The sequence below is a fragment of the Pygocentrus nattereri genome, chromosome 24 (genome assembly GCF_015220715.1).
Source record: "Pygocentrus nattereri isolate fPygNat1 chromosome 24, fPygNat1.pri, whole genome shotgun sequence".
Taxonomy (NCBI): Eukaryota; Metazoa; Chordata; class Actinopteri; order Characiformes; family Serrasalmidae; genus Pygocentrus; species Pygocentrus nattereri.
In genome coordinates this window covers 26,892,481-26,910,207 of record NC_051234.1, presented here as the reverse complement: position 1 = coordinate 26,910,207, position 17,727 = coordinate 26,892,481, and the positions used below count along the sequence as shown (strand labels likewise).

The 17,727-nt window shown below is 40.2% G+C and overlaps 1 protein-coding gene across 1 annotated transcript in view; it reads left to right on the top strand.

Annotated features, from left to right (window-relative positions):
• Positions 1 to 17,727, top strand: part of pola1 (polymerase (DNA directed), alpha 1) — a 64,775-nt gene that overhangs the window by 30,337 nt on the left and 16,711 nt on the right. The window contains exons 33-34 of the mRNA XM_017716390.2: positions 1,477 to 1,658; positions 6,793 to 6,924. Of these exons, the coding sequence (XP_017571879.2) occupies positions 1,477 to 1,658; positions 6,793 to 6,924 (314 nt within the window). The remainder of the gene's footprint in view (positions 1 to 1,476; positions 1,659 to 6,792; positions 6,925 to 17,727) is intronic.

Here is a 17,727-nt window from a genome sequence, read left to right as displayed (position 1 = left end):
TTTTTTGTTGCCAGTGTATCTTTGTCATCTTCTTATCCCTCTTTCACCATCCAGATCCCATTCCTTATTTCTTACATTGGTTCCATTGACTTACATTAAAAGAATTTTATTTATTTTTTGCTTCTCCTGTGAAGTTACCATTTTCGAGATGCAATGTTTTGCGCCAACGGCAGCGGCGTACATAATATACACATACTTGTGTAAAATGTTCATCTCTCAAGTTCCTATTACTCAATTTTGTGATCTGGCAGTGAGTTCTCTGTTCATTTTAATGATCTGTTCTGCTGGAGTGGATGCACCTTCCAGTGTGCTTTCTGAGGGTAAAGACCTTTTACACACCGAGCTTGATATATTCATACAATGCATTCAGGCATCAGTAAGTTCATTTAAACACCTGTATAACCAATGATTTCTTGTCCCCTGAATGCGATTAATGGTCATCTTGTTTGCAGTTGTCTGATTTTTGCAAACTTTCGCAAGTCACATGAACTGCGCACAGTGACAGTTGTCTTTGCTGCTGTCATGGCGGCAACCAAGATGACAGATCGGCTGTGTTCCAGCAACTAGAACTAAAAATGATACTACATGATACTACCATCTCTAAAAGAAGCTCAAACTGATTTAAAGGCATCCAAGCTGTCTGGGAGAGCACTCATAAAGTTTCAGCTCTTGAGTTAGGTGTTGAAAATGTCTGCGCTTCTTAATGCATTTCCAAAATGGGAAGTGGCTCACCCAGTATCGCCAACTGCCAAAAGCCACGTTTATATGCAGCTTGATAATCCGTTAATAATTCTACTAATAGCTCAATCTGAATAGAATACGTCCATGTAAACATCTCAATCGGAAAAGTCTAATCCGAATGAGGCCATTCGGAATGCAATTTCTATCCGATTGAATGAGGTGGGTAATCCTGTAGATAATCCGTTAAATAGAAGAATAATAACTGGGACGGACGTCCAGAACACGACGTCTTCCTCTCGCCGCTTCCTTTATAAGTACATGTGAGGTCCTTTTTTCTGAGTCTATCGTTTTAAAGTAATTATTATCATAAGCACGCCGACTGGAAACTCCTCTCACTCAGACTGGACCTCACGTGATGTTCGCTGTCATGGTAACGTTTAGTCTAAGGGGTACTCCCCGCATGTTTATCGAATTACTTGCAAACAAATCTTGTAAACGAAGATTTTCCATTGAGTTGTTGAATAGAGCTAGCATATTAACACCTCAGTCTGAATCTGGAACTGGAATGTATTCAATCGGGTTAGTAAACACAGCCACTGTTGCGCAGAGCAAAGAGTAACTTTCTGGACTTAAAGATGTTCTGCCTGTTTGTTTTTTGTTTTTGTTTCAATGTGTGAATGACAAAGTCGCTCTGTCAGAATATTTGATTATACGGTCTGTAATTTCTACGGAGTAGAAGTTTCAGTTTTGTGAGTATTCAAGCAATTTGGTTGTGTATGTTATTTATATATTTAGGGCTGGATCCAGGGCAATTCCGGGCTCAGCAGCGGCAGCAGCGAGAGGAGGAAGCTGATGGTGTCCTGGGCGTCCCACCACAGCTCACAGATGAAGAACGCTACCGTGACTGTGAGAGGTTCTCCTTCTCCTGCCCTGACTGCGGCACAGAAAACATCTATGACAGTGTCTTCGAGGGAGCGGTGAGTGACCCTTTCAGTCCTATTTTTAGGAGCTAATTATTCAGGTAACTGTAAAGATCGGAATATTATCAAAACAGTTCTTTACTGATTGACAGAATTATCACCTGTGGTCAGTTCCCTGTTGTCGAACTCAAACAGCAGAAACTCGGCCTTGAATAATGCAAATACAAAACAAGCCACTTAAAAATAGCCTTGTTACTTAACCATAAAACAGATGAATAACATTCTCTGTTTGTGAGCCATCATCAGTGCTTTATCGGTTTCATTTGTGCTGTACAGATTTTACCCGCTGTACGCTATATCGTTAAGTGAAAACCAGGCATTCAAAGACATGCACACATAGCTGGCTTCATCAGTCGTGCAAACATTAGCTACAGCGTTTCAGCTGTGTTTCTCACTATTCCGCTTCACCTCCTCTCATCTACAAGTTAAATATCATGTAATGACAAGTAACGATAAATTTTAGGAGCACAGGTGATTATTGCCTCGTGGAGTCAGTGGCCAGCCTATTAATGTGTAATGGCTGCTCCCTTATTTTTAGCTACTTGGCAGTAGTGGATGGGGTTGGGGTCAGATTTGGTTGGCATACACACTTAGTCATGTCCTGTAGCTCATGGAACACGAGTTTTATTCTCTGTCGAGGTCAGAGGGGCAAGGGAGGGGAGTGTTATCTGCTCCTAATTAAGAGTTCCGCAGGCGCTTACTCGCACAGAGCTGCACGCAGCATTCTCTCGTCTTTCTGGAACTCATAAAAAGTGACATGTACTCCCCACTTGCCCGGAGCTCTGTCCTCCTAGCTGTCTGAGAACTCTCACTCCACCAGGGGAAGGCCCAAACTCTCTGCAAGGACTGCTAGGCATTCACACACAAACGCAGAGACTGTCCTCACCCTGACACGCCAACACGCAGACGTGTTTTAAATTCTTAAATCATAAATGGTCAACCTTCATATGTACCACCATATCGTCCAAGCCCTGTATTGAAGCACCTTGGACTGGCTTTACATAGTGAAACATCCCTGAAACTATTTGCAGGTTACAAGTGTGAAGCATAATTTACGTGCCGCAGTTTAGAAGCAATCAAGTTACATACAGCACATCAAGTTCTTTAGTTAGCGCGGTAGGTAGAATCGTTCATATATTGTATGACTCAAGCTATTTAATCACCTTCTACGTTATTTGTATAATTATTATGTAAGGAGACAATAACTAACAGAACTAACTAAGCAGAACAAGCAGTTTCACAAACAGCTGTTTAGTTAGCTGACATGCAATAAGATTAGGTCACTAGTTAGGCTGGGTGTGCACTGCACCACTTTTAAAAACAGATTTCTAAAACGGAGAGCATCACAAATTTAACCTGTTTGTCAGAGAATTCCTTATCTTTTTGCCGTGAGGGCGCGAAGACTAGACGACAGGGCAAAGAGGGACTATAACACACAAGTTTGGGCTACGAGTAAGATCTCATATACCCAGATCTCAGAGGTTTGTGCTATTATGTGCAGCGAAAGTGCAAACTGGGGATTAAAATGGGGCTGAGAAATGCTGACATTACACTGAGAGTTGGAGAAATTTCAGCTGAGCTGAAATTGTTAAGAGTGACTTGATGTGTGGATCCACACATTATAGACATGATAACAGCTCTTATTTGCACGTTTTACACACAGCTCCGCTGTTCAGGCAGCGTGCATACATGTCACTTCGCATTTGTGCGCTCTTCTCTTTCTGATTGGCTGTTGTTTAAATAATTGTGTAAATCTGAATCTCTGACAAGAAATTGGGGGAAAAATTGGTCTCTGTGTAACTCTGCCAGGTGTGTCTTCAGAATTCAGAATTTTCATTTTGGAGCATCAGGGTGGTATTACAACGTTGCTTGAGGTACTGAAATAGTTTACTCGAGAAAAGTGCCAATAATATCTAAGAATCTCCTCAGGTTGAGTTGGGAGCTCCGGAGTTTTGTGGCTTTTGACAATTTATTGTCTTTTTTGTCTTTTTTTTTTTTCTTTCGAATCCAGAAATACCGTTTTTGACCTTTTTGTGCGAAATGTTTGTGTGGTTGAAATTCCAGTGTATACCTAATGTTTTAGTCTTAAACTTTTAAGCTGTCCTGGTTGTGGTTTGGTGCTTCATGTTATAGTTTGGTACTTCTTGCTGTAAGAGAGAAAATGACTAAAGCTTACTGTGCTAAGTTAGCTGACTGTACTGTTATTGTACTAATATACTATTATTAATCAACTCAAGCCTGGTTGCATATGTGGCAAATAAGTTTCAACCAAGTTTGAAGGCAATAGCAGGAGGCCTTACATTATTATGTATTGCAAGTATATTTGAGGCTTTACATGATGAAACTTGGACGCAACTTTGGTTGCGTGAAACTTATGTGAAACTAAATCACTTGAGTTGCACAATGTAAAATGTCCTGAAACTCAGCCGCAGCAGTTGCCAGTGGCTTCACTTTGTGAAACGAGTTTGTGAAACGAGTTTGTGAAACGTTCAAGCAAACCACTGGTAACATAAAAACCACTGATAAAATAAAACATACTTTCAAAAAAAGATTTTATTATTATATTCATATTATTTCAGCAAATCAGTGCACAAGTGAATACAACGCAAGATGTGTAACAGCTGCTTGTGCGGTTCTTGGCCTGCTGTTAACATGCTCGATTGATTTTTCTCCTGTTTTGATGCCACAAATTTTACACCGTGCTCAATTATTTGGGATCCAAAGGATGAAATTTGTAGGGGAGGAGAGAGATACACCGTCCCTAATGAACTTAATGGCTGCTTAAATGTTTTCTGTCAAAAGTGTACAAAGAGATTAAAAATGCTGCAAATATTTAAACATTGCATGTGACCATAGTGAGGAGGATACAGTGTAAGAGAACGTTTTGAAATGCAAGGAAATTAAGTTGCAGTCAACTCACAGCATGCAACAAGCTTCATTATGCAAAGCCAGCCTTGGTTTCAAGGAGCTATGTAGCCTTGCGTCTCTGTGGCTCACGAATGTACTCAGAGCGGGATCTACCCTCCTGCACACACAGCCCCACACACTGTTAACCAAGCCTCACTGATAAGACTGTCTAATAATTAGGAACGCAATATTGCTGAGCATCAGCGTGGGAGGATGAAAGGAAGAGTGAAAGGGAAAGCCTTGACTCTCAGACGGGCAGTCCAGGGCTGCAGAGAGCTCCCTTATCAGAGGCAGCCGCGCAGGGAGGAGGGAGGAGAGCAGGAATGCAAACACACTCGCTGGCTGGAGCCGGCCACAGAAAGAGAAAAGAGTATTTGCATAGAAGCACTGTTCCCCTCAAAGTGCCATTCAATGATGGAAGTAAACATCATAAATAGGCTAATGGCTTACAGCAACTACCGGTGGTCTGAACTGCGGGCGACTAGACACTTCTGCCCGGTCATAAAGCACAGCACTGTGTGTTTGTGGGAGAGCAAAAGTTAGTGTGCTGACGCATTAACACCCCTGCCCCAACCCTGCTTTGCCCTGTTTGAGATGTAATGGCTGCTCCAGACAGCTCCAGTAGGGACCTGTAGGGCTTGTGAAGTGAAGGGATATGGAGGTGCAGTATTTTCCTCCACTGTTTAATCACCGGCGGTTCCCTCGTCCCTCAACGGGAGCGCTGCAAGCTTTCTCAGCTCGAACTCGCCGCTAAAGCCTCTAGATCAGACGAGCAACACGCAGGGCTTTTCTTCTGCTGTCACCCAGGGCCGTGGCTGAAAGGTTAATGGTGTAAAACCTTTTGCTCTTTTCTTTTTCACTTCTTTTTTTCTTTTCCGTTTTACTGCGTACCTTGGAGATTTTTGGGACTGGCAAGCCCATTTCAGTGCAATTTGTTGGGGTGTACAGCAAAACTTTGGTCCATTTTAGATTTGTTCATTTATTGGCCTGATAGACTAACACAGTCGGGCTGTTGAGGGCCCAAGTCAAAACCCTTTACATTCTGTAGTATGTTGTTTTTGCAATGTAAAGAAAACTGATGCATTTGCATATATATATATAAAAAATATCGTTGCTGTCGGAAGAAACCTTGTATCTCCATATTTGGCATTTTTCAGTTTTTGACATAATTTGAAAGCATCTGTTACTCTTTACATTGTTTGTAAATTTTGTGATGAGGCTTAAAAGAAATTACCCAAAATTACATGGGAAAAATTCTGGTTCCATTGACTTACATTGAAAGCGAAGTATGTTTTTTTTTCTCCATCTCCTGTAAAGTTACTGTTTTGGAGATACAAGGTTTTTCTTCCGACAGCAGCGATATGTTTTCTTATTCATTCTACATCAGCTTTTTAGATAGCAGTACCAAGCAGCAGGTACAGATGGAATTAGTGATGCAGTGATGACAACGTTTGGCTGAAATTGAAATTTAGAACACACACAACTGAAAACTTTTGTTTTTTTTCTTGTTTTATTTTTGTAAAAATTAGTTTTATTATTAACAAAACCAGTCCTTTCAATATGACAAAGCTGAGCTGACAAAAAAAACGTACAAGTAACAAACAAAATGATCAGTGTTTACAGGAATTACCTGTGAAATCCATTATTCTCACTAAGAGAAAGTTACAAATTACAGTATTTTTCAGTTACTCTTTGCTCTTTCGTTTGTGAATTTAATTTTAAAAGGCTGAGGCAGGCGGTTACTGTATTCTATTTTAAGTGGGATGTCATGTTTTCAACTGGTGTTAGATGTGTAGCGGAGAGTTTCTTGGGTGTTGGGTAGTGATACTTCACGAACAGTGACTATACATCTCTTATAGAAACTGAAATACAGTTAGCACTAAAATTATACAAGCGTTTAATATTGACACTTGACTGTGTGTGGGGTTCCCCCCTTTTCCCCCCATTTTGGCTGAAAACTGGAAGTGGCGTTTTTGGTGACAGACAATTTTGTTCGTCTGCAATAGAGATTCTTTACATTTAGTATATCAGTTGATTTTGATGCATAAAACTATGCAAACAATTGGAAGTCACTAAAAAAATTCAAGAAAGTTGTAGCATGTGGATTCTTTAAGTTATTCTTGTTCACTTGATAAGTGTGTAAATGCCCCAGGATGCCTTGAAATGTAAAATGACACAATGCACAGCTGGATCTGTTCTTAGGATGCTGCTGTTTGTCTTTCAGGGGAACGTTATGGAGCCCAGTTTGAAGCGCTGCTGTCACATCCCTTGTGGTGGAAGCCCTTTGGAACATCCTGTTCAAATCAGCAACAAGCTGCTGCTGGACATCCGGCGACACATCCGCAAGTTCTACAGTGTGAGTGTGAACCTTATGTCCTTATGTTACCAGCAGCAGCTTCATGCATGAAGCGAATTTAAAAAATCTCAGCATAATGAAGTCGTGGGGACTGAGTTGGAGTGGTTTGGTGTGAAATGGTTGATTGTAGAGAAACTCTGCGACTTGTTGGTGGTTGTTTTAACCAGAGGTCATGATATCCACATTTATTTACTGTCCAGGCAATGGTCTAAGTTTTTATGTTGATAATAGTAAAATGCTAAATTTGTGAAAACTTTGAATTGAGATTTTATGAAATCACACCTCTCTGCCTTAATTTTTATGTAAAACTATCATAAAACAATATCTCAGCTGCCGGGCAACATAACACTTTTTGATTTCTGATATATCTAACTGAGTAAATAAACTATGCACGGCAGTAAAACGACATATTTCAGGGTATTTTTTTACCCCCCAATCATGTGATGCTACCATACTGAGAGGGTGAGAGCTACCACATGCTTCCTTCGAGATGCGTGAAGCTCTGTTGCTAATGCAACATCATTAGTCAGCTCAAAGCGCATGGAGGAGAAGGCTAGCTGCCAAACTTGTTACTTCAGCTAACAGATGCCTGCGTTGGCTAGCATCAGGCTGAGAGATGGGGGCAGAGGGAGGGCCAATCGCCAAAGAGGGTGAGGCCTAAAATACTTTCTTGGACTCCCAGCCATGGATAGATTTGGCGTCACCGGGAACTACTCGTGGTCTACTGCGATAACTTAATTTTCACATAGAACATCAACAAAACCTGTAATTTGACTGGTGATGTTCAGAGTTTGCATACGACTGCCTCTCAGTTGAGTTCTGCATACGACTTGTCTGTGCTTAATGACGTTTCATGAAGGACTGGGCAAACGCCAGCGAAACAATATTGTGATTTGTTAGAGACTCCAATGCAAATTTCAACCTTCTTTGATCGCAGAATCCAGTATTATCCTGACAATTAACGAAAAAATACCATTTAGCCCCAGTGTGACAGAAAGGTTGCTGTGTTGGCTTCGTTCTGCTGCCCAGTGTGCAGCATAGTTGAAATGGTTAGTGTTTTGTTAGGGTTGTTAAGTTCTAGTTTTTCTGCATTTATCTGCCTCCTTTGAGAAACGGCAAAGTGTGACTCAGACGCTGTGGTGGACACTTTGTTTCTGACCACTCTGTGAGGACTTAACGCAGGTTAATTTGAGCTCACCTCACACATGCTGTTTGTTTATTGCGGTCCTTTATTGAATTTCAGATGCGGCCTTTCGCCTCTGAGTGTTCCTGCAAACAGCTGCCCCCCCCCGCTGCGCCACAAATGGGTTTAATTTTTTTTCTTCTTTCCACTTCCACTCTGCTTTAAAGCGGTGGCTGTAATATGAGTTCTGGCTGTGTGACAAGTGTTCAGATATTGGACCAATGCAAAGAGCTCTGATATATTTGAGTTTAATTCCCCCCTCGGAAAGTTTGACTGACAGGGTTAATCACGCTCCGCGTGTTAAGTGGGGTACTCCAGTTCGGATCAGTGACAGCGTATTGGGTTTGGACATCTGCTAAGACTGGGTGATACAACGGCAGCATATGTTGTTTTGATGTGGAATTAGATATTGTCATGATTTTGAAATGTTGAGATTTCTCAGCCTCTAGCTCGGGACACGGTTGCTGGTTGCAGAACAGTCAGCACAGTGTGCAAAATAATATATTGATAACAGAAGCAGCGTCGTGTCGGAAGCCAAAACACGGAGGACTTAAGTTGGGGATGGACATAAGCGGTTGATTAACCAAGTACTTATGTAACTAGCTGACTAGTAAAATGTAACGTGAAATTTGCAATTTGATTTTAGTTGCATGATGTGTAGGTTGCATTTATATAGGGGAGGAAAAATCATCTCAGTACTTTATGGGGCAGATCAGCCTAAGAATTACTTTGTAGAAGTAAATATTTTTTTTTTGTTCAAGCTAACTAAATACTTTCAATGAGCAATTCTTCAAATCAACTACATGAAGTATTTTTTAGGTTAATCTGATCATTTTATTTACAGTGTAGGCAGAATGCATAAGCAGTGCCACTTTTAAAGAAATACCATCACAATCTAGGATGCCAGTGTTTTTATTGAAGGTATTACAGACTGCACTGCAGTAAATCAGACTGAACAGGACTAATTATGCTGTTATGATTGTCAAAATGGATCTAAAACAACTGCACATCGTAAAGCAGAGGTGGGCAGTAGCCAGCTTCAAGCAACATTCTTGAATAGCTTGCCTCATTTTTTTAATTCGGTCTTTAAGCTTTAGCTCAGTAAATAAAATGAAAGGCTGTACATTTTTCACACAGTCATCTAATTTTATTAATCAAATTATTAAAATTTTTTTCCCAAATATAAATAAACCTCACAGGTTTTACTTGGTTTCTGTTGATTTTTAGATGTTTAACCGTGTTGGACTTTTTTGTTCTGGGGGCAGCGTTTTGTTCCCTTTCCCAAATTCTAAAAGACACATCACCACAAGTAGAGCTGTCTTGTTTTTACAAGGGCCAGATCATAACTTTTAATATCAAAATAGCAATTTTCAAATCACAAGAGCTGCCGTTTTAATTGTATCCTACATTATTATACAGTATCTTGAATAAATACAATTTTTAACTGGGGACATGGAACGTAAGATACAGAGCTTGTGAACCGGGCACGCTGGTCTTTGTTGTGACTGAGTGGACTGAGCTTAGAAGAAAAAAAGCACTTAAATTGGTCATAAAAACTTCAGCTTTAAGTTAAACTAACATTTAAAAGTATTACTGAAAAAAGTCTTTTTCGAGAGCATTGTATTGCAATTTTTAGTTTTGTCAGGAGGTTTCTGGAATGCTGGCTGGATCCTGGAATGCTGAGCGTCACTCCGGTTCTGAGAGACTGATTGGAGCTTTATGAATGTTCCATTAGCAGTCATCATCTCCGAGCCCAGTCTGCGGCAGCAGAGAGCGAGCGAGAAAGTGAGTGAGTGCTCATGGTTGTTGGGGGGGGGTTGTTCTCCCACCGTGCAGCGCAGAAATCAATTAGTTGTGTGAATGTAGCCACCTCCCTCAGTGGGCCCTGTGCCTGTGGCCCCTATTGTCAGTATGTGTAAAACAGCTGCTGGCTGTGAATGCTAACACCCCTGTCAGCTCGGGGCTCAGATTCAGCCGACACGGCCCTGCCATCCCCTCCCACACTGGTAGCAATGAAGAGGGGTAATATTGTGTAATTAAGGATTCCTTTCAGCTGAGGGGAGAGCTCAAATAGAGCTGTTTGTTCGCGGAGATGGAGGGAGAAAGCTTGCCTATGTAATGGAGTGAGGGGGGACTTTGGGGGCTTACATGGTTACAGATTGGAAGTCGGAGCTGTTTGTTGAGTTTAGCCGTGGAACACCAGCAAGGCATTAATCACCAACGAAATTACTGCCACGTCCACCTTTAGCCCACCACCATTATCAATAAAGCAGCCCCTTTGGAGACAAAGCAAATACACGCTTCTCTCTTCTCAACCCCAACCCCCCCCCCCCCCCCTCCAGCTCTTCTTTGCTTGTCATACGTTCTCTGACTCCTGGCGTCTTCGGCAAAATGAGAGTGCAGCACAGAGTGGCCCCCCTCGTATTTACCCCCATTCTAATGTGGGTTGCCATGGCGTTTAACAAATTATTGCAATTATGTTCGTCGCACGGGTCGCCCCTGGTAACTGGCTGGGGAGAGGGAACAAATAAATAAATATACTAAAAAAAAAAAAAAAAAAAAAAAAAAAAAAAAAGTATGGGGTGATAATCCTGTTTTGAACAAAAGGTCAAATTGCTGAATAGAAAAGGCTTGATTAAGGCGAAGATGTACAAAGTGGACTCCCTTTTTTTTTTGCCCATTCAGCTTCTCTGTGGTGCCTGGGCTGAGGCCTGTAAGTACATCTGTTGATTACTGAAGTACAAAGCCTGAGCAAAGCTGTCTCGGGGTCTTTTTCACTGCCGCCTGTAATCGAAGGTGTGCGTGTGTGTCCGTCTTGCTGTCTGTCTGTCTGTTAATCTTTATATATCAATACAACTTGTACAGATACCATTAATGCGCTAAGTAGTGATTTACGCGTGTTCATGTGTTCATTTAACCATTTACAAGCCTCTTTTGCCAGAAGCCTTTTATTACTCTGAATATCTAGTTTACTCATCAATCCATTACATTCAAATCAGGTGTGCTGGTTGTGGTCACAGTGGCTGAGCGCGTCAAGGAGAGTTCGGGAACCACTTTCTTTTTACTACCTCAAAAGAGATTTTTTTTTTTTTTTTTAAATCTTGTAAACGTTTGCCATATTTATGTTTATTACTTCCGTTCTAATATTATGGTGTTCTTACACACTTAAACACACTTTACTGCTCAGATAATATGGTTGGTATAGTGTATTGGTTAACACCTTTGCCTTCTACGCTGTAGACTGGGGTTCAATCCCCGACCAGGGCAAGCGCCCTACACTATACCAATAAGGGTCCTTGGGCAAGACTCCTAACACCACCTTGGCCTACCTGTGTAAAATGATCAAATTGTAAGTCGCTCTGGATAAGAGCGTCAGCAAAATGCCATAAATGTAAATATGGTTATTTTGTGTGGTTGGTTAGTGTAGTGGTTAACACTTCTGCCTTCTACGCTGTAGACTAGGGTTTAATCCCCACCTTGGCAAAACACCCTACACTATACCAATAAGGGTCCTTGGGCAAGACTCCTAACACCACCTTGGCCTACCTGTGTAAAATGACCAAACTGTAAGTCGCTCTGGATAAGAGCGTCAGCCAAATGCCATAAATGTAAATGTAAAGATAAAACAAGGTTGCTTAGGTACTGAGACTTGAACATTACTGCGCAAAAGTCAGAAACCACCCTTTGTGGTTTCAGCAACTATACATAATATTTTTTCATTATTTATTGTCCGCCCTACACATATATTACAGCTTCCATTCTTCTCAGGAGACTCGTTTTCCGTTTTTCTAAGAAATCTGCATGGATCAGTCTTGGAGGTTGGCTTCTTTTGAGCTCCTGTTTGGAAACCCCTATTTTAGAGGTGGACAATAAGGAAAAAGAGTAATACCACAATACTTCAGGAAGTTTGCATGATGTATGATGTCAGGTTAAATATTTTTTCTGACATCGGATGAATTAGAAAAGACAACAGGATGCCAGCTTTTAAAATACTGTCAAACTATGAAAGAATACAGTAATTTATACTCAACGTTTCACGTGCTGCGTTAACCCAGACGCTCTCTTTGTAAACAAACGAGCAGTGTTTCTGTGTACCAGTGAGATATGGATATGCTCAGAAAAGCATGTTATATACGGTGATGTCATTTATCATGATAATGATAGTCATACTGCTCACTCATACTCCTATATTACTTTCTTTTTCCCTTGCTTGTGCTTTGATTTACTTTGACTTTAATGTACTGCCTATTTTATTTTTATGTATATACATATAGCAGGTGTTGGAATAGCTGCGGAAACAGTAGCTGACATCAGCTATGAAATGCCAGCATTAATGATAAAACTGCCGTGCAGAAAAAAAGACTTTAGTACATTAGTGGAGGTTTGTAATGGAGAAAGAGAGGGAGGGAGAAGCAGAAAGCATAAGCTATTTTTTTTTCTTTTTCTTTTCTTCAATCCCCCCCCCCCTCTTGGCTTGCGCTGATCCATGGCCCTCGGGCTTTGCCCAGTGTTTGGTTAAATTATGTGGAACTCATTTGACGTCTGCAGAAGTGGCTGTATTCACTGTGTCAGGTATCGACTGGTATAATTATGCAATTATGAGGCTTTATCCTGCCTCTCTCTCTTGAAGCCAGCTCTTAGTGTTTCAATTAGATGTTTTTTTTCTCTCCGCTGCTCCCTGATTTTTTTTTTTTTTTTTTTTTTTTTTTTTTTTTTCCCCCCCTGCTCCTTTCTGTCTCGGTTACACAGGTTTCTGAAGGACGCTGGCTGGAAAATGAACACCATCTTTGATTTGTTCGTCTTAATGTGGGTTGTTTTTTTTTTTTTTTTTTCTTTCTTTCTTTAGTCTGTTCATTATTATTATTATTATTATTATTATTATTATTATTATTATTATTTTATTTATTTATTTATTTTCTTAAACCAGTGGCTGCTTGAATTGATGGCATGTGGTAGCATGCACCTAATTTGACTTTGAGGTTAATTTTCACATGGTGGCTGTGCTAGCGACTGCTGATGTCAGTGTGTTTAATGATAGTCTTCAGATGCCGTGTGTGTTTGAGTTACGTAGCGCCATGAGCCGCCCTAACAGTACTAATTTGGAATGAAGAATTGTGGGTCAGTGAGCAAGTGAAATGGAGCAACAGGGCATTTTGGGTAATTTCCCGCTCACTCCTCTTCTCTACTGTCCCTTCAGTAGCAATTCAGAATTCTCTGCAGGAGAATGAGTAAAGCAGAATCAGCCGTCATGCACACCTAATATGTGGGCTCTGTTCTATACGCTGTGATTTGTGTAAGAGATTCTCTCTGGTTCTCTGTTGATGGTGTTAGTTGATGATATACTGGCCACCCTGACCACGCATGGTATCATTATCATAACAAATTGTTATGGTACGTTTTTCTTGAATATATCATGGGTATCATAGGCACATCTAGAAGACTGAACAGCTGTATTTATTATAAGACGAACGGATTTAGACCCGTTATAGAGGGCCTATAGGCAACCATCAGCGTATGGTAGTTGGTAACTGCGTAGTATCAAGTAGCTTATTGATTGTCTGCCTGTTAGGCCATTTTTGTTGAATCATTTTCACGATTTTTATTGGAATGAAATTACCGTATATGCTTGTGAAATGAAACCAACATCCAGAACGCACTGACTCAAAAACTGGAAGCCAAAAAAAAAAAAAAAATCAACAATTGATAAAAAAAAAATTCTATAAATAAATACTAAAATTATTACAGTATTTAGCTGCAGGACTATGAAATTGGCGACAGCAGAAAATGTTTGGACATCCAATGCAATACTTTGCACTTTTGCTTTGTGGTTTGTGAACTTTTCACTTCAGAAGCAGCTGTTGTTGGTCTACTGGGTGTACTTTCTTTTTCTGGTGTTTTGCCATGTTCTACATATCTAACATGATGCTGTGTTTTAGTGGTAGCAAACCTGCAGTGGAGAAGGGTTGGGTGTTGTGTCCACTCCTAATTCTTGACCTGAACAGAGGTTATAAATCAGTTGTCTAATGCTCCCCTTGAAATGTGAGATGGTTCCACACAGCCAGTGTGTTTAGTTTATCTGCTGCTGCTCAAACTGTTTGAATGTGTTTGCACTGAGTTTGCAGGAGATCGAACGGTGTGGGTGTGGGTGTATAGTGCTGCTTTTATATAGCAGTTCCATTTGTTGAAAGAAAAAAGCTGTTCGGCCCTACCTGGCCCTGTGTGAAAAAGGAAATGCCCCTTTATCTATTAAATTAACCAGTTAACCATAATCAGTTGACTATTGGGTTCAATTTCATGATCACTGCCAGACCTGATGAATCCAAACATCACTTAACTAGAACCTGTCTGGCAGTGTGCCACGTTCTTAAGGGATTCAAATACAGATGCAACGAATTCATTGACATCTACCTGTCTGGAAAAGGTTACAAAGCCATTGCTAAGGATGGGATTCCAGCAAGCACCATTATCCACAATGGAGAAAAGTTGTAACAGTAATGAACCTACCAGTGACCAGCCTACCAAAATTTCACCAAGAGCGTATCAGCGACTCATTCAGGAGGCGTCGAGAATACATACGCATGTGTAAAGAACTGCAGGCCTCACTTGCCTCACTTAAGATTAATGTACATGATTACACAACAAGAAACATACTGGGCAAAAATGGCATCCATTGGAGTGTTGGAAGGCACAAACCACTGCTGACCAAAAAGAACATAAAGGTTCGTCTCTCATTTGGCAAAGATCTTCCAGACGACACCCAAGTCTTTTCAGATAATATTCTGTGGACTGGTGGAACCTTTTGGAAGATAAGGGTCCTGTTACATCTGCGTTTAGCCAACACTGCATTCTGCCGGAAGAACATCATACCAACGGTCAAACGTGGTGGTAGTCCTTTGTTTCTGCAGGACCTGGACAACTTGTCATATTTGATGGAACCATGAATTCTGCTCTCCATCAGTAAATGCTGAAGGAGAGTGTCCGCCTGTCAGTTCATGACCTAAAGCTCAAATGCCAGTTGGGTTATGCAGCAGGACAATGATTTGCGGCACACAACCAAGTCTACCTCTGAATGGCTCAAAAGAAACGATTATGGTTTTGGAGCGGCCGAGTCAAAATAATATAAAGCAGCTCATGCTCAAAAAAACCTCCAGTGTAGCCGAATTAAATTAGTTCTGCTAAGAAGAGTGGAGCAAAATTCCTTCACAGCGATGTAAAAGACTCGACGCATATTACCAGAAGCGTTTGATTGCAGTTGGACAACCAATTATAAGGTTTAGGGAGTAATAGGATTTTCACATGGATAATAAAGGTCTTGAAATCTTATCTACAATTAATGAAATTATATATATAATTCACACACACACACACAAATATATAGTGTGTGTGTGTGTATATGTATATATGTGTGTATGTGTGTGTGTGTGTGTGTGTGTGTATATGTATATATATGTATGTATATGTATGTGTATGTGTGTATGTGTATATATATATATATATATATATATATATATATATATATATATATATTATGTATATTATATATATATATATATATATATATAATCGCTGTTTTCAGAACAAAACCTTGTATCTCCAAAATGGTAACTTTACAGGAAAAGAAAAAAACGTACTCTACTTTAAATGTAAGTCAATGGAACCAGACGTTTTACCAAGTAATTTTGGGTCATTTTATTTGGTCCGTTCATCATGAAATTTACATACAACATAAAGGGCAACAGGTATTTTCAAATTCTGTCAAAAACTGAAAAATGACAAAAGTGGAGATACAAGGTTTTGTTTCGACAACGTCTATATAATATAATATAACTAATATAATTGTGTGTGTATGTATATATAAAATCACTGTTTAGTGAGATGTAGGCATAGTTAATCAATTTGTGCCGTGTTTGCTGGCTGAATAGTTAAGTGCATCCCCCTGATGCTTATTAATAACAATATTTCATTTTAGTTTATTAATAAGCTTGTCACTGCAGTTTTCTGGCGCATTTAGTCTACTACAGTTTGTTTACATTTGATGCATGTCATGTATAAAGTGCCCAAGTATTGTGATGTTATATAAACCTGAAGTGGGTGGAGTAGCATAAATCTATAGTCAAGTTATTGTTACAGTGTACAATATAATACATCCTGCACCCATCTGCATAGAAACTGCAGTTTAAGTCCTATTTATAATAAAATAAAATGAAAAACATCCGAAGGTTAACAGTAAGTGTAACAAAATGTAAAGGGTCACTAAATGATAATGCCAAAATGTAACTGAGTGAAAAGTACATTTACATTATTTTATTCACTAACATACAGAAGTAAAAGGATGAACATACTCTGGAAAGTACAAATCTGTCAAGATGTTATGTAAGTACTCCCAGTTACTCCCACTATATCACCCACCCTTAATGAGTTATATCACATTCAGAATGTTAGTTAAATTTCACAATCCTGACACTTCTGAGTGAATTTTCTTACCAGGAATGCACCTTGGGCTGTCTCTCTGCTGGCCCATGGGAACTGTTTTGTTGGTTTAGTCTTGGGCCTCCTGGAGCACAAAAGGGCCTTAGGGCAAACAGAGGGGTGATAACACCGTCGCTCTCCTCAAAATGAAAACCAAACAGCTCACATATGTCAGGATTCAATTACACCCTCTGTGTTCCCCCAGCTCTAAGGCTTGCTGCTAATTATCCAAATAACATCAGCCTACCACACAAAATGCCACCCAGATGAGATTAATTGAAAAATTTAAACGAACTGTTTATTCTGATAATGTTCTGAGGAATGAACAAAGCCGGTGTTCCGTGCGCATGTTTAACAGCACAGGTGAGCGATAAGGCCCATCCCGGGCTTTAACAGGACCCGAATATGAGGCCGATAAGCTTGAAAGTGACCCTCCAGAATCAATCAGAGCACAGGAAATGGGAACAAATTAACAGTTGTGGAGGAGAAAGAGCAGGAAGTGCTTTTGCGTTGTCTCCCATCCTTATCATACTCATTCTTCTGTTTCATCGCTGCTTTCTGCTTGGTGTGTGTGTGTGTGTGTGTGTGTGTGTGTGTGTGTGTGTGTGTGTGTGTGTGTATCTACAGTGATGAGGGATAACGACGTAATTTTTATTATTAGTTTTTTTGTTTACTCTCTACCTTCTTATTCTCATCACTGAATTTGGACGAGAGCCGTCATAGTCTGCGCTGAAGTCCCATGGCTTTTTGAATGGGTGTATCGACAGTGGCGTTATTATGGTCAAGGTAGAGTATTTCCTCAGTGATGGAGCTGTAAAGCGCACAGCTGAAGAAGCAGGACGAGCTGTGTACCTGTGCAACCTCTGCTTCGAATCGCTCGTCTTTTAGGAGTCTAAAAATGTACATTGTGATGAATTGATCTGAAGGTGGTGGTTCCATTGCATCAGTTTTGTTATTTATTGTAATAGTATTCAGTTGATTGGCAGCTCATTTCTTTTAGCCAATATACATTTTCCTGGCTACGTTCAAATGTCTTGGCTTGCTGTTTTAATTGTCCGTATTACACTTCTGTGTAAATATAGTTTTGTACATAGTGCCAAATTGAGAAAAAAAAAAAAAAAGAGAAACCTTAATTAGAAAGATTATCTGTG